The following is a 14,602-nucleotide window of genomic DNA, read 5'->3' as shown; positions in this document are numbered from 1 at the left end:
GGGTTGGTTACCATTTAACTACGGTGCTTAATAGAATAGAAAAGCAAGACGATTTCTGTGTTGGTCAAGATACAGAAACCGAATACAGAATTTAGTCGGCTACTCAGCCTTGTGGTGATAAGGACTTGAATTGAATTCATAGCGATTAAAAAAGGGAGACTTTTGAGACATGCTTGACGACAATCCCTTTGGAAAACCCATATATTTGTAGCTTATAATGGGTTTCAGGCCAGTATTGTGTGACCTATGAAAGATAAAATGTGGTAACTACATCAAATTAAGCAAAATTGGGTCTTTTAGACTGATATGTCACATGACAGGGGTATTTTCAGAAAATAGTGTGAAAAAAATTATGTAAAATCAATCAAATATCTTGCAACCATTGTTCTCAGTTCCAGTGTGTTTTGCGTAAATCACTGAACATTTCTCAGCAAAACATTGATTTGAAAGATGTTAGGGTTAAGTCACAACCTCACTTACTTTAACAGTATTTTCATTGTAAACTTATCTGAAATTATGTTTGTATGAGATCCTGGATGAATCAATATCTTCTCAACAGTGGCCATAAATGTGACTTTATTTTATGACCCCTCTGAAGAGGAACAGGTCAGATCCACCTAGCAACATCCACGTATTGTCTGTCACTTTTTTGTGAATATTTTTTCAGAGCTGAGGCTAGACATGAGTCCTGGATGGACTGCATTTGCTGGCTTGAACATGACTGGATATTGCAAGTGAATTCCAATCTAAAGCAGTACTGTACGAAGCATAATGAATGTGAGAGCGAACCCATTTGCTCTCAGAATAAGAGAAGTAGCACTTTTTCTTACTGCCATACCTTAAATTTTCATTCTTTTCTCAAGTCACAATCACATTTTATTTTAATTTTAAATGTTGATTTATTATACCCCATTGTACGTGTATGAGTGTGGAAAATGCCCATACGCAGTAAGAGGGAAGAAAAGTGGGAAAGATCAGCTTTAACACCAGTGTTTTCTCTCTGTATTGTATTTTTTGGTGTAATTTGTTGTTGATTTTTTGTTTGATTTTTCTACCCTGTAGTTTGTGTTTTCAGTTATGTGTATGTAAAATAATTTTTCTATTTTTTCTTCTTTTTGTGGGTTTTACTGTATATCTTTTGGCTTTCTTCATTCTGTCACTATATAGGAACTTTTTGAATAAATGTCCCAACAAAATATCAGATATGTGAAATTAAATAAACATTAATTTGTATGAAATGTTTGTTTTTGCTTTTTTTTTCTGGTAATACATAAACCAAGGTACAGTAGATGGCAGTGTGTTAATATCATGTTGTACAAGGGAGACATATTTCAAACAGAGAGAGAAAAGGAGAGGAAAAAAATAAATAAACATGAAACTAAAGACGCTCCCAGAAATGGTCAGTTTCCAGTAAGTGAATAGGCGGTTAACTAATAATAAGATTCCTATGTTTATAAATTGCGAAATAATATTTTATCCACTATATTAAGACTAATACAGAAGAAGAGTAGAACTACAGAGATACACATAAATTCACGTGGAATGGAGAAAGACTAGTTATCTGTGGTCGCCATACTGACTGGAAAGTCAGGTCTAGGACATGCTTATATTTAAATACAAAAACACCTCACACCCAAATCCCTCCTGTTGTAGTGTTATCCTAAATTTAAAACCAGCGGAACAAGAACATCTACCTGACATCCATGTGGACGCACAGTCACCGCTCTGTAAACCTGTGCTGTCGGTGCGTGTTAAATATCTGGCCAGGGTGTGCCTCAAGATTCTATGCGCGGCTCTTGACCAATCAGATTCGCTCCTGCTCCGGTTCTCATGATTGTGGGTGTGGTTGCCGTGACGACGCGGCGCTCCTGTAGACATCTTTCAGGAAATGAATTTAAAGAAATGAGAAATCCAGGAACTTGAACTGAAACGAGTCACGGCGGGTTGGACCGAAGAGTCGAAGAATAAACAAGTTAGTTTGAATGTTGGGCACACGCTGAGCAGAAGGAGAGAACATGTTGATAAAGGAATTGTAAGTATTTTAGTATGAAAGTACGCTGAACTTGACTCACGGGCGCGTGTTTAGTAACTTTCACCGGCTGCTGTTTAATGAAGTGGATTCATGTTGATTTTAGATTTATGAATTATGGATGTTTTTTCGGGGTGTTAATGAAGTTATGTTAAATAAACTAAAGTTTAATCTATAGTCCTGTATCGTATTATATTATTTATATTCCAGGCAATCCACACGAGCAGTTATAATAATGAGTCATCAGTTTATTTGTTTACAAAGTGAAAGAAAAAGGCGTACTTTTTTGAAGTTACAAAACTGTAAACTGCAGGTATTATGAATGTGATTGTCACATGTTACCGTTTCGCCGGTCACGAGTCATAATGCACCGTTGTGCACTTTCTACAGTATACATCTGAAGTGATTTACTAAAAAGTCCTATTATGACATTAAAATTCATATAACAAGCAAGCTGAATTCTACCTGAGCTAAATAAGCTGTAAAATATTACATTAGAAGACGATATGTTGACGTTATGATGTTATTACTGCCATAATGGCTTTTATAATACTTGATGTTAGCTGAATATGGTGATAAAGAACTTTTAATTCGACAAGATTAAGATTTCCAACCTCATGGAAAACCTGAGAATTATCAGGGGATTTCAGAATAACAGGAGGGGTTACAATGTGAGAAATAATCCTGGTTTTAAAAGATTAGTATGCACTTGTTCACTATTTTATTAACTCTTTATTTTGTGGCGTTTGTTTGTAATAACATTTTCTGCCGATTCAGTTATTATCAGTATGCAGAAATCTACCTTTTTGTTAGCTTTGGTTTCTGACCAGATATTTCACCCATGTATAGTATCTTATTCATACCTGAGACCACTCAGTAGAGTAAACTTATTATGAAACAGTATTATCAGTACATTGCCGTTTCATGATTGCAGATTAGATCAGATGAAGGTCAGATTATAGAATAAAGAAACACCAGTTCTTAAAAACTAAAGTGCTCTGTTATTTATAAGATTAAGATTATTAGTGAAATTGTCTTCAGACGGAAAAACAGGGATTTAAATGTGATTGAATGAATGAAAAGAGTTCAAAGGTTACCTCAAGTTATTTGTGCTGACTCAATGGCGTTTCTCTTTTGTTTTTCAGTCGAATCGTCCTGCCTATTTCTGTTGAAGAGGTATGTACTTGTTACAGGTGCTTCTTTATGGTTTATATTTATAAAAAGTTTAGATTTGAGTCTGGTCATAATTTGAAAACGTCTGTTTTGAGGCTCATGGGTGTATTTTTGGCAGAATTCTTCCAGTACTCCGCTTTTCCAGTCTCCGCCCAGTTTCTTCTGTTGGGCTGGACAGTTTAGACATTGAAATGATGAATTGAAACAAATAGTCCGAGGTTTGTGGGAAAGTGGCCTAGTTAACTGAAGGCCTGTATATAGCAGACAAGGACAGACTGTAATTTATTGTAACCTGAGGCCGAGCTTATCAGACTTTATCAAGTGTATCATCTTTTCTCCAGCTTACTAAGCAAAGATTGAATTTGTTTTGACCCTGTCGTTTCTTGCCCTCCCTGTTCCTGTTGTAGTATTTGTTGACGTAGTCTGGTGTGTTTTTACACTGCATATTTGAATGTCTTGTTCTGTATCTGTTGTGTTTGAATAAGAAATCATTATTGAAGAAGTCAATTGTTCTTGTCTAAACGGCAGTAAACGTTTGCCGTGTAGTTGCATTCCTTTCTGTTCACCTGTGCAAAAGACCATAGTTGTACAATACATCTGCGATGCTACCATACACCCATCTCTAATGGATGAAGCCTTGGCCTGGAAGAGAGGTCGTCAGGTGGTCCCCAACCTTCTCTGGGTGTTTCGACCCTTAACCGCAACACCCTCCAGTTGGCGGGTCAGCAGTGACTGGCCAGGTCACTGCCCCTCTCCTCCAGGCTTCCAGCTTATACCCTCTCTCTTGTGCCAGAGCCAACAGGAGGCTCTCTCTGACGCTTCTCCCAGCCTATGGACGGCAGCTTTCCTCAAGTGGCCTCTCAGTCCAACCTTTGTCAATAGATTCCACACAGATTGAGCTGGGAATCCTCGACATCCGACTTCTACCGTCATCAGCCATGTTGTCCACCCCTTGTCCCGGCAGTCTTGGACAAGTTGTTGGTATTTGCCTTTTTTCCTCTCTGCAGCGTCCTCACAGCCCTCCTCCCACGGTACCGTCAACTCCACCAGGATGATCTTCTTTCCCTCTGGAGACCACATGATGATATCGGGCCTTAGAGTTGTGGACAGTACCGCCTCAGGAAAGGGGAGTTTCCTCCCGAGGTCAACCTCCATTTCCCATCCCTTGGCTGACTGCAGGAAATTCTGCCTAGCTTGGCTGTGGACAACAGGTCTTTGGCCCTCTTTCACAAAGGCGATGGTACTCAGCAGTGGTCTTGCTTTGGCTGGTTGTTTCTTCCTCCTCTCCTGCTCCAGGATGTCTGCGAGCACTGCCAACACCTTATCGTGGAGCAACCTGTATCTCCCCTGTGTTAATGCGATCTTACACCCTGACAGAATGTGCGCCATTGTTCCTTTCCCACCACACAACCTGCACAGTGGGTCCTCCCTCCTCCCCCACCTGTGCAAATTGACTGGGGTTGGTAAGGTGTCATACATTGCTCGGAGTAGAAAGGATATACGGAAAGGCTCCACCCGCCACAATTCACCCCATGTAATTGTTCTCTTGGGGAGGTTCCACCTCGTCCAGGCGCCTTGAGTTGCGAGCTCGATGGATTTTGCTCTTCTCCCTTCTTCCTCAAGGTTTCGGACTTCATCCTGGATCATGGTTCTCTTCTCCCTAGGGGTGGACTTTGACCACCGCTGGAAATGTGCCGTTCCTAAACCCTGTCTTCCAGTGCAAGGGTTTCCGATGATATCTTTGGTCCTAAGAGAACATTCTGCCTGGATCTTGTTCTGACTCCTGCTTCCCTGGTGAGTTGGTCTCGAGAGTCCCTATATGTCAGGGACAGTCTGCACTTGGCGACTTTAAACTCCTCCACCACTGATGACAGGGGAAGCTGGAGCTGGCCCGACCTTATGTAGAGACCCAAGGATGTAAAGCTTGGGGGTATTCCCAACCATCTTCTAAGGTGCTTGTTGAACTTCCTCTCCATTTCTTCAACAGTTGATAGGAGCACCTCATATACAGTGAGAAGCCACATAAGTCTCGGGAGCGGGCCATGTTGATAAATTCAGCACTTGTATTTCCCAGGCAGGCCAGACTTATCAATCTTCTCCAGCCATTCTTCAACTTGTTTTACAGTGCTGGAGATGCTGGTCTTGTCTGACAGGGAATCATCATACCACTTTCCAAGACATCTAATTGGGTTCCCCTGGATGTTCGGGATCTCTTCCCCTTGGACAAGTAGCTTGAACCTTCCGGTTGTTTTGCCCTTTTGGATCACCAGGCACCTTGATTTCTTGGGCTTAAAGACCATCTTTGCCCAAGTGGCCATACGATCCAGTTCTGTCAGGACCCATCTTGCCTGCACGTGAGTTGGTGTTATCACGGTAAGATCATCCATGAATGCCCTGATTGCTGGCTGTTGACATCCTGCTGCGGTCTTCGGCCCTCTTGACTTTGTACTCGCTGCAGAGATGATCAGGTTCATTCCCATGATGAACAAGATGGGAGAGATTGTGCATCCTGTCACTATCCCCTTCTCCACTGGCTTCCACTTTGTTGTAAACTTGGCGGACTGGAACCGTAGCTTGATGTCTCTCAGGTAACTGATGATCATGCCCTGGATGTTATGTGGGATGTGGTAGTAGTCCAAAGCAACTTGGATCAAGTTATGGGGAATAGACCCATATAATACACACTGACAGAGAATTGAGACCAACCAGCTAAAACAGGAAGCACCTATAGGATGTTACTTGTCTGGAAGCTGGTTTTGTAGATAAACTGAGTGAAAATGCGGTCAGAGGTGCAGTTTGCATCACTCATTTATGTATGAAAGTCAGTAATATAAACTGGTTTTATGATAAGTATAATTACGAAAAATGAAATGAAGCGTTTGACTGCACAGGATTTTCGTAGCTTAATATCGGTTATTCGCCGATATTTGAATGATTAGATATTTAATTGTTCATGCTTATTTAGTCTATTTTTATATTTAGCTTACCATTGCTATCATCTAACTCTCACTTAAAGTTAAACTTTGAAAACTATTAATCTTATAAGACTGTTAAATCTTTAACAAATCTCAAAAGTAATATCCATTTTTCATACTGTGCATTATAATGTTGTGATGCCTCAATTCACTTGTAGCATGTAACATTAATGATTTAGTTGTTTTAATTTACTTGGACACAAATAGTAGCCTATAAATTTTAATATTTGCCATTTATCAATTATTAGTTATTATGTAAAAAGTAATTATCGACTATAGACAGAACTCTTCAGTTTTTCATACTCTACATTATAATTTGAAGGTCTTAATTCATATGTTTTATGTAAAAATTGTATCCATTTTTAACATTTTATCGGTTTTATGTCAACATTTAAAATTATCGGTTTATTTTCACAGTTAAAATTTGAATAAAATGTTTCAAATTTGTGTCCAAAGTCTCCAAAACTGCTAAAATGTTTTTCTACTTCTGCTGTTTATAGTGTTGGGCAGAAGCTGGTCAGAGTTGGAGAACTAGAGGTGCACATACATTTGCTGGGAGCATTAGACACCAGTTTCCCTGTTTTCTAACATCCGATTATAGGTTTTGAACACTTCCTCTATAATTTTGTCCGTTTGTTTATGGCACACCAGCTTGTATATGGCTATATGTCTGTGTAGATGTTGAATGAATGAATGAATCAGCTCTCAGCACTATACGCAGCTATGACATGCAAATACACTTGGCAAAATGCATTCACTTTCAATGTGTTTTTGTCTGTCATTTAGACGTGTTATACTGTAATTTCCATATGACCAAGTGAAGTTAACATTATTCTGTCATCTGTAGTACCAGGTGGGTCAGCTGTACTCGGTAGCAGAGGCCAGTAAGAATGAGACTGGTGGTGGAGAAGGGGTGGAGGTCCTGCAAAACGAGCCCTACGAGAAAGAGAATGGAGAGAAAGGACAGTACACACACAAGATCTACCACTTGCAGAGGTAATAATCATAATATAAATTTTTTTAGTATTATGATCTATTCGTAGTGCCATAGTATTATAATTTTTTGTAAGGGTCATCTCGTGCTGTTATCAAGCAGAAAAATTAATCATAGTCTGAATCTGACAGTTTCTCTCAATCTCTCTGTCTTATGCAGTAAAGTGCCAACTTTTGTACGGTTACTGGCCCCTTCATCTGCCCTGAGTATCCGTGAGAAGGCCTGGAATGCTTATCCTTACTGTCGCACAGGTACCAACCACAACAGCGCAGCTTCACTGAATATACACATTCATACATCTATTAAAGGGGTCATATGATGTTGCTCAAAAGAACAATATTTTGTGTATTTGGTGTAATGCAATGTGTTTATGTGGTTTAAAGTTCAAAAAACACATTATTTTCCACATACTGTACATTATTGTTGCTCCTCGAAGCCCCGCCTTTCTGAAATGCTTTCATTTTTACAAAGCTCATCGTTCTGAGAAGCGAGGTGTGCTCTGATTGGCCAGCTATCCAGTGCATTGTGATTGGCCGAATACCTCAAGCGTGAGAGGGAAATGTTATGCCCCTCACCATATTGTGATTGCGTTTCAGGGCTCGGCCACACAAAGACAATAAAACCCATTACAAATGAGGCATTTGTTGCATCCAGTGGGGACATAATTACTGATTATAATGACTTATACTGTGTTTTTACACGTCGCGTTGCATCGCGCCGCATAAATATTACCATGTCTGCATTTGCGATCGGAGAAACGACAAACAACAAGCACTACTCTACACTGCTCAAAACTCGTGTTTGAATCGTCAGTGGCAAATTCTTTAAATATGAAAACATACTTACAGGCTGTGAGTCAGAAGCACCAGACTGTCCTTTCAAATTTGGAATTGCCCGACTTTATAGAAATAGCCTTTGTGCAAGACAGCATTGTAGCTTCTAAGTTCAGGAAATAGTCCTCCGTAAAATGCGCTGCACACACTCGAATATTTGTGTTGAACTGTTCTGGAGCAGTGTTGTAGATACAACCTAACCACTGATTTGTAGTTGTGTCCTCTTTTGGAAGCCCAAGCAAAGTAGTTTCACTTTCACAATGAAACAGCGTCTGTAGGACAGCGTCTGCCGGCGGCAGCAACAATAATACAGTGAGAATAATAGTTCCGCCACCTTTCATTGCGTATACATTTGGGCGGTGTTTTGAAAATCTCCCCACATTGTGACATAGACGTGGGGGCATGTTTGAACGAGCCGTTTTAGGGGGGCGTGGCAGAGTCTTAACTTTTATAAAGAATATCTCTTTGGTTTTGAGTCTTTAGTCTTTGCAACTTCAGGGATCTTATCGATGCACAAACAGCTTGCAACACTCCAAAGAGAAAGCAAAACTTGAAATCACATCATATGACCCCTTTAAACAGAGCTCATCATAGGAATGATGAAATTTACAACTGTTTTTTCTATTTTTCATGTGCTCACTACATCATTCATCACTCCAGTGCTTACGGTGAGTTTGAGACACCTATGTGTAATTAAACATTATTATATTCATATTACTATTAACAATATTAATAATCAGCATTTTACTTCTATATCAGGTTTTATTCTTATAATATATACACTATGCCTTTCAAAAGTTGAAAGTTTTTGAAAGTCTCTTATTCTCACCAAGGCTGCATTTATTTGATCAAAAATAAAGTAATTCTTTAAAGCCTTATTATTGTATAACATTATTACAGTCTAAAATTAATGTTTTCCATTTGAATATACTTTAAATGTAATTTATTCCTGTGGTGGTAAAGCTAAATTTTCAGCAGCCATTACTCCACTTTTCAGTGTCACATGATCCTTCAGAAATCATTCTTATATGCTGATTTGGTGCTCAAGAAACATTTCTTATTATCAGTGTTAAAAATAAATTTGTGCTGCTTATTTTTGTGGAAACATGGTAAATGTTTTTCAGAGTTCTTTGATGGAGAGAACATTTTAAAAAAATAGCATTAATTTAAAATATAAATCTTTTGTAGTATTATAAATGTCTTTACTGTGACTTTTGATCAATTTAACTCATCCTTGTTGAATAAAAGTAATAATTTCTTTAAAAAAAAAAATAAGCAGACAGACCGCAGATTTTGTCTGTGTATCAAATGTGTGTCTGTGTGTGTATTTATAGAATGAGTACATGAAGGACAATTTTCTAGTCATGATTGAGACGTGGCACAAGCCTGACCTCGGTGAACAGGACAATGTGAGTAGAGAGCCGACGTTATGCAGATAAATGCACATTATAATTTAATTACGCAGCACCACAATAAGCAAAAAATCAATATTGAATAGTAAGAAGCTGTGAGAATCTTGTAAACTAACCATGTCCTTCTATTTTTTTGTTTTGTTTTGTTTGTTTGTTTTTGAAGGTTCATAAGCTTGACCCCGAACAGTGGAAGAAGGTTGAGGTGGTACACATTGACATTGCTGACAGGTCTCAGGTGGACACTAAGGTAAGGAAAACTAAGTTTTTACTTTAGATGCATGATCAGACTTTGAGACATGCTGACATTTTGATCTTCACAGGACTACAAACCAGACGAGGATCCAGCCACATTTAAATCACAGCAGACTGGTAGAGGGCCATTAGGACCTAACTGGAAGGTGTGTTTGTTTCCTGAATTGTTTTTAGATAAATATCTCCAGTCATTTTTTTTTATTATTGCGTTTGTTCCTGTGTGTTGCAGAAAGAACTTCCTCAGAAGACGGACTGCCCTCATATGTGTGCCTATAAACTAGTCACTGTCAAGTTCAAGTGGTTCGGACTGCAGAATAAAGTGGAGAATTTCATTCACAAGGTATAAATCTGAAAAATGCCTCATGCTATGTTCAGTGTGACTCACTTTTATATCAACAGAATGTCCATTCTAACATCACAGAGGTGTGGTTTAGAAAGATAAACAGTTAGTGTTTGTTTAGTTTATTAGAGGGTTTGTGTATTAGTCTAATTTTAATGCGGTGACTGACTGAAACATTATTTGTTTGGTTTTAATTCAGCAAGAGAAGCGTCTGTTCACCAACTTCCACAGGCAGCTCTTCTGCTGGTTAGACCGATGGATCCATCTGACCATGGAGGACATCCGCCGCATGGAGGAGGAGACGCAGAAAGAACTCGATAAAGTGAGTTTTTAAAATCATTGAACACAGTGAAGATAGTTTACCAAAATGATCTATAATGGTCACAGCTTTTAAAATAAGATGCAGTACAGGCTTATCGGTAACTAAAACCTTTAGAAATTGTTTTTGTTTGAAATTGAAATAAAGCTGAAATAAAATATAAATATTTGATGAAAAACTTTACCTTGGCTACTAACTGAAATAAAATAAGTTGAAGTATTATAATTACTAAAACTAAAATGCAAATGAAGGGTTAATAGAAAAATAACAAATAAATGACAATTAATAAAACTTATATGAAAACAGAAAATATAAAAGCTTCAACACTGATCAGAGATATTTCATCTGTATTTAATTTAGGGATTTACCAATATTAAAGTTTTGTCTGACACAAATAATAATTCATCAGAATATATTAGAATTTATACTGTTTGTGCCCAAATAAATTAAAACGCTTAACTGAAATCAATCAATATGAGTGCTACAAAGGGAAATTAAGCCGTATTGTGATGAAAAATAATATTCATTTAGAATTTTGCTAAAGATTACATTTAACAGTATTAATAGTAAAAGTAAAATGAACATCCAGAGTATCCTAATATTAATAATCCAATACTGACAAGTCTGAAATTGTCTTTTTTCTACTATAGATGCGAGAGAAGGATCCAGTGAAAGGGATGTCTGCCGCAGATGAATGAGATGCTGCAGCCAATACTGTGAGTGCATCTTAATTATCAATCATTTAATTATTATGCACTCTTAAAAATAAAGGTGCTTCAAAAGGTTCTTCAAAGCGATGCCATAGAAGAACCATTTTTGGTTCCACAAAGAACCATTCAGTCAAAGGTTCTTTAAAGAACCATCTCTTTTTTACCTTTTTATAATCTGAAGAACCTTCACCACAAAGAAACTTTTGTGAAACAGAAAGGTTCTTCAGATGTTCTTCTATGGCATTGTGAAGCACTTTTTATTTTTAAGTGTATATAACATTATTTTATTTAAGTGTATATTTAACATTTAATTATTATTTTCTTTAATTGTTTCATATTTATATTTTCAGATGTTGCAGTTGTTCGGTTGTGGCCTAGTATTGGAGGATGTCTCTGCAGTATGATGGGCTGCTCTCTTTCTTCACTCCAGTAGTTTTTCTCGTTTCTTCACATCTGCAGCCAGGACATCCCATCCAGAGGTGTTTCTTACACTAATAAATAGCTGCATTTTTTTCAGCCCTTGTTTCTGCCCTATGTCTAACTTTTATTTTGAAAGTGCTTCATAAATATGTTTACCAATCTTTTTTTTTAAAAACAAATTTGACCGATATCAGCACTTGTTTAAATAACCCCTCACTACCTGTATCACCAGCATGTTAACATGTTTCTCTAACAGACGTTTCCAACCTTGTTGTATTTGCTGCAGGTGTTATTTTCTATTTGTACAAGATGAAGCTGCCTCATGACAAATCTCCATGAGTTTATGGTATTAGCGGGTTGCAGCTGACCCATTGTTTCTCATAAACCACTTTTCTCAGAACTTTTTGTAGATCTGAAAGGACTGAATTCTACTCATGTGGTAATTCCAGGTTTACAGGCATGACGTAACAAACTTGGTTTAGTTCAGTTGAATTTCCACACAGGATCTAGAGTGTTAAATATCATGTCATGTTGGGTTAGAGATGTATTAGCACATGTTTTGAGCTGTGCATTGCGCCTCTGTCATACAAGGCTTAATTATGAACCGTATTCAGACATTTAAATGGTATTCTGCTGTTCTGTTCCACTTTCTCCTGAAGGCTCTGTGTGTTTATTGGGCTCGGATACAGTGTAATACTTGTTTCATAATTATGCCTCATGACCTGATAATGACATTAAAAAGAATATATATTATTAATGTCTGTAGTGTGTATTCATTCATTGGTCTTTGTGGTGTGCAGAGATATTGAGAACTCATTTAGTAAATACTAAGTCTTTGCATTTTTCTTCCCACATGGATAAGATTTCAGGGTTTCCTTAGGGGTTATTATGTCCAGCTTCCAGCATTCATACTATCATGGGTTGATTGACAGTTTATATTTACCAATTTTCAAGTTCCAAACTACAATTTCATGCACTCTTTGCTATTTCATGATGGTTTACCTTGATTACATTAGTAGCTCTTTAATGAACTACTTAACATTCTTACAGCATTTACAATGTGATAAGGTAGCAAGCACAGGATTATATGTATTTTTATACATGGGGGAACAATGCTTTAGCAGTCTAAACAATGAGTCATCGACTGAACTAAACTCCACCAGCGATGTGTACATAGAAGTCTGCAAGTAATTTAATTGTAATCTAGTTGCCTAGCCAATATGGAAAATAGCTGGATAAGGAACGGTGAACGTATAATGAAAGTTAGTCAGCAGGGTTGCCAGATCTGTGAAACAAAACCAGCCCAATGACGAATTAAACTAATCCAATACCAAAACTCAAAATATTCCACTCCCATTCCTAATACACATTAGTCACTGTTATGCATCAGACAAAATTTGAACTTAAAAATCCCTTTCGTAAACAGACTGAAGGGGGTTAACACAATTATTTGTTGTAATGGGGTGGTAACGTTTTGAACTGTTTGAAAATAATCAGAATCAGAATGAGCTTTATTGGCCAGGTATTTTTACACATACAAGGAATTTGTTGTAGTGACAGAAGCTCCACAGTGCAACAGAAAGACAGTAACAGGACAGGACACAGATAATAAAATATATACAAATCCAAATAAGCAACGTACGAAGCAGCAAAAACAATATATAATATAGACAACTATGTATGTACAGGTCAAGTATGTGCAAATTAGAAATGAGAAAATAAAAATAAAGTAAGTGAGTGTGGTGAATGGATAATGAATTAGTTGTGTGTTCTACGTTTATTTATTGAGTGTTCATGAGATGTATTGACTGAGGGAAGGAACTGTTCCTGTGTCTGGTCATTCTGGTGCTCAGAGCTTTATAGCGTCGACTAGATGGTAACAGTTCAAAAAGGGAGTGTGCTGGATGTGAGGGGTCCAGAGTGATTTTACCAGCCCTTTTGCTCACTCTGGATAAGTACAGTTCTTGAAGAGTGGGGAGGGTTGTACAAATGATTCGCTCAGCAGTCCGGACTACACTCCGTAGTCTTCTGAGGTCAGATTTGGTAGCTGAGCTGAACCAGACAGTCATTGAAGTGCAGAGAGGATGGATTCAATGATGGCGGATTAGAACTGTTTCAGCAGCTCCTGTGGCAGGTTGAACTTCCTCAGCTGGCGAAGAAAATACAACCTCTGCTGGGCCTTCCTGACAATGGAATCAATGTGAATATCCCACTTCAGGTCCTGAGAGATGGTGGTGCCCAGGAATCTGAATAACTCCACTGCAGTCACAGTGCTGTTCATGATGGTGAGTGGGGGGAGAGCAGGGGGGTATCTCCTGAGGTCCATGATCATCTCCACTGTTTTGAGCATGTTAAGCTCCAGGTTGTTAAGACTGCACCAGACAGCTAGCTCCTTATCCTCCTGTCTGTAAGCAGACTCGTCACCGTCTTGGATGAGGCCGATCAGTGTGGTGTAGTCTGCAAACTTCAGGAGCTTGACAGAGGGGTCTTTAGATGTGCAGTCGTTGGTGTAGAGGGAGAAGAGCAGTGGGGAGAGTACGCAGCTCTGAGGAGCTCCAGTGCTGATGGTACGAGTGCTGGACGTGAATTTACCAAGGTTTACTAACTGCTGTCTGTCTGTCAGGAAGCTGTTGATCCACTGACAGACAGAGGTGGGGACGGAGAGATGAGTTAGTTTATTCTGAAGGGTGTCCGCGATGATGGTGTTAAAAGCAGAGCTGAAGTCCACAAACAGGACCCTCACATGGTTTCTTTGGGACGGGGATGATGGTGGAGCGTTTGAAGCATGAGGGGACTTCGCACAGCTCCAGTGATCTATTGAAGATCTGTGTGAAGATGGGGGCCAGCTGATCAGCACAGATTTTTAGGCAGGCTGGTGACACACCGTCTGGGCCTGGTGCTTTCCTTCTTTTGTTCTTCCTGAAGACCTGGCATACATCTTCTTCGCTGATTTGAATTGTAGGTGTGGGGGAGAGGAGGGTTGCTGGAGGTGTTAATGGTTGTGTGGAGAGGTGTTCAGGGCGGGTGTGGGGTGTTTTCTCAAAACGACAATAAAACTCGTTCAAGTCGTCTGCCAGGTGTTGATTCTCCAGAGTACTGGGGGATGGTGACTTGTAACTGGTGATATCCTTTATGCCTTTCCACA

At 38.8% G+C, this 14,602-nt stretch overlaps 1 protein-coding gene across 1 annotated transcript; it reads left to right on the top strand.

The window, feature by feature from the left end:
* The first annotated feature begins 1,895 nt into the window (after positions 1-1,895).
* Positions 1,896-12,218, top strand: LOC306851035 (phosphatidylinositol transfer protein alpha isoform-like). Its single transcript, XM_079387080.1, has 12 exons — positions 1,896-2,032; positions 3,175-3,205; positions 7,025-7,173; positions 7,331-7,422; positions 8,665-8,672; positions 9,339-9,413; positions 9,580-9,663; positions 9,737-9,814; positions 9,898-10,008; positions 10,208-10,330; positions 10,978-11,043; positions 11,388-12,218. The coding sequence occupies exons 1-11, from the start codon at positions 2,016-2,018 to the stop codon at positions 11,023-11,025; spliced, it is 816 nt and encodes a 271-aa protein (XP_079243206.1). The 5' UTR covers positions 1,896-2,015; the 3' UTR covers positions 11,026-11,043; positions 11,388-12,218.
* The last annotated feature ends 2,384 nt before the right edge of the window (positions 12,219-14,602 follow it).

This window comes from Barbus barbus, assembly GCF_936440315.1.
Source record: "Barbus barbus genome assembly, chromosome: 31".
Lineage (NCBI taxonomy): Eukaryota > Metazoa > Chordata > Actinopteri > Cypriniformes > Cyprinidae > Barbus > Barbus barbus.
This window is presented reverse-complemented; position numbering and strand designations above follow the sequence as displayed.

Excerpts from the sequence above, each read along its gene's own strand:
- LOC306851035 (XM_079387080.1), top strand. Across the intron at positions 7,174-7,330 it reads AAGATCTACCACTTGCAGAG|TAAAGTGCCAACTTTTGTAC; the intron begins GTAATAATCATA and ends TGTCTTATGCAG. Across the intron at positions 10,331-10,977 it reads CGCAGAAAGAACTCGATAAA|ATGCGAGAGAAGGATCCAGT; the intron begins GTGAGTTTTTAA and ends TTTCTACTATAG.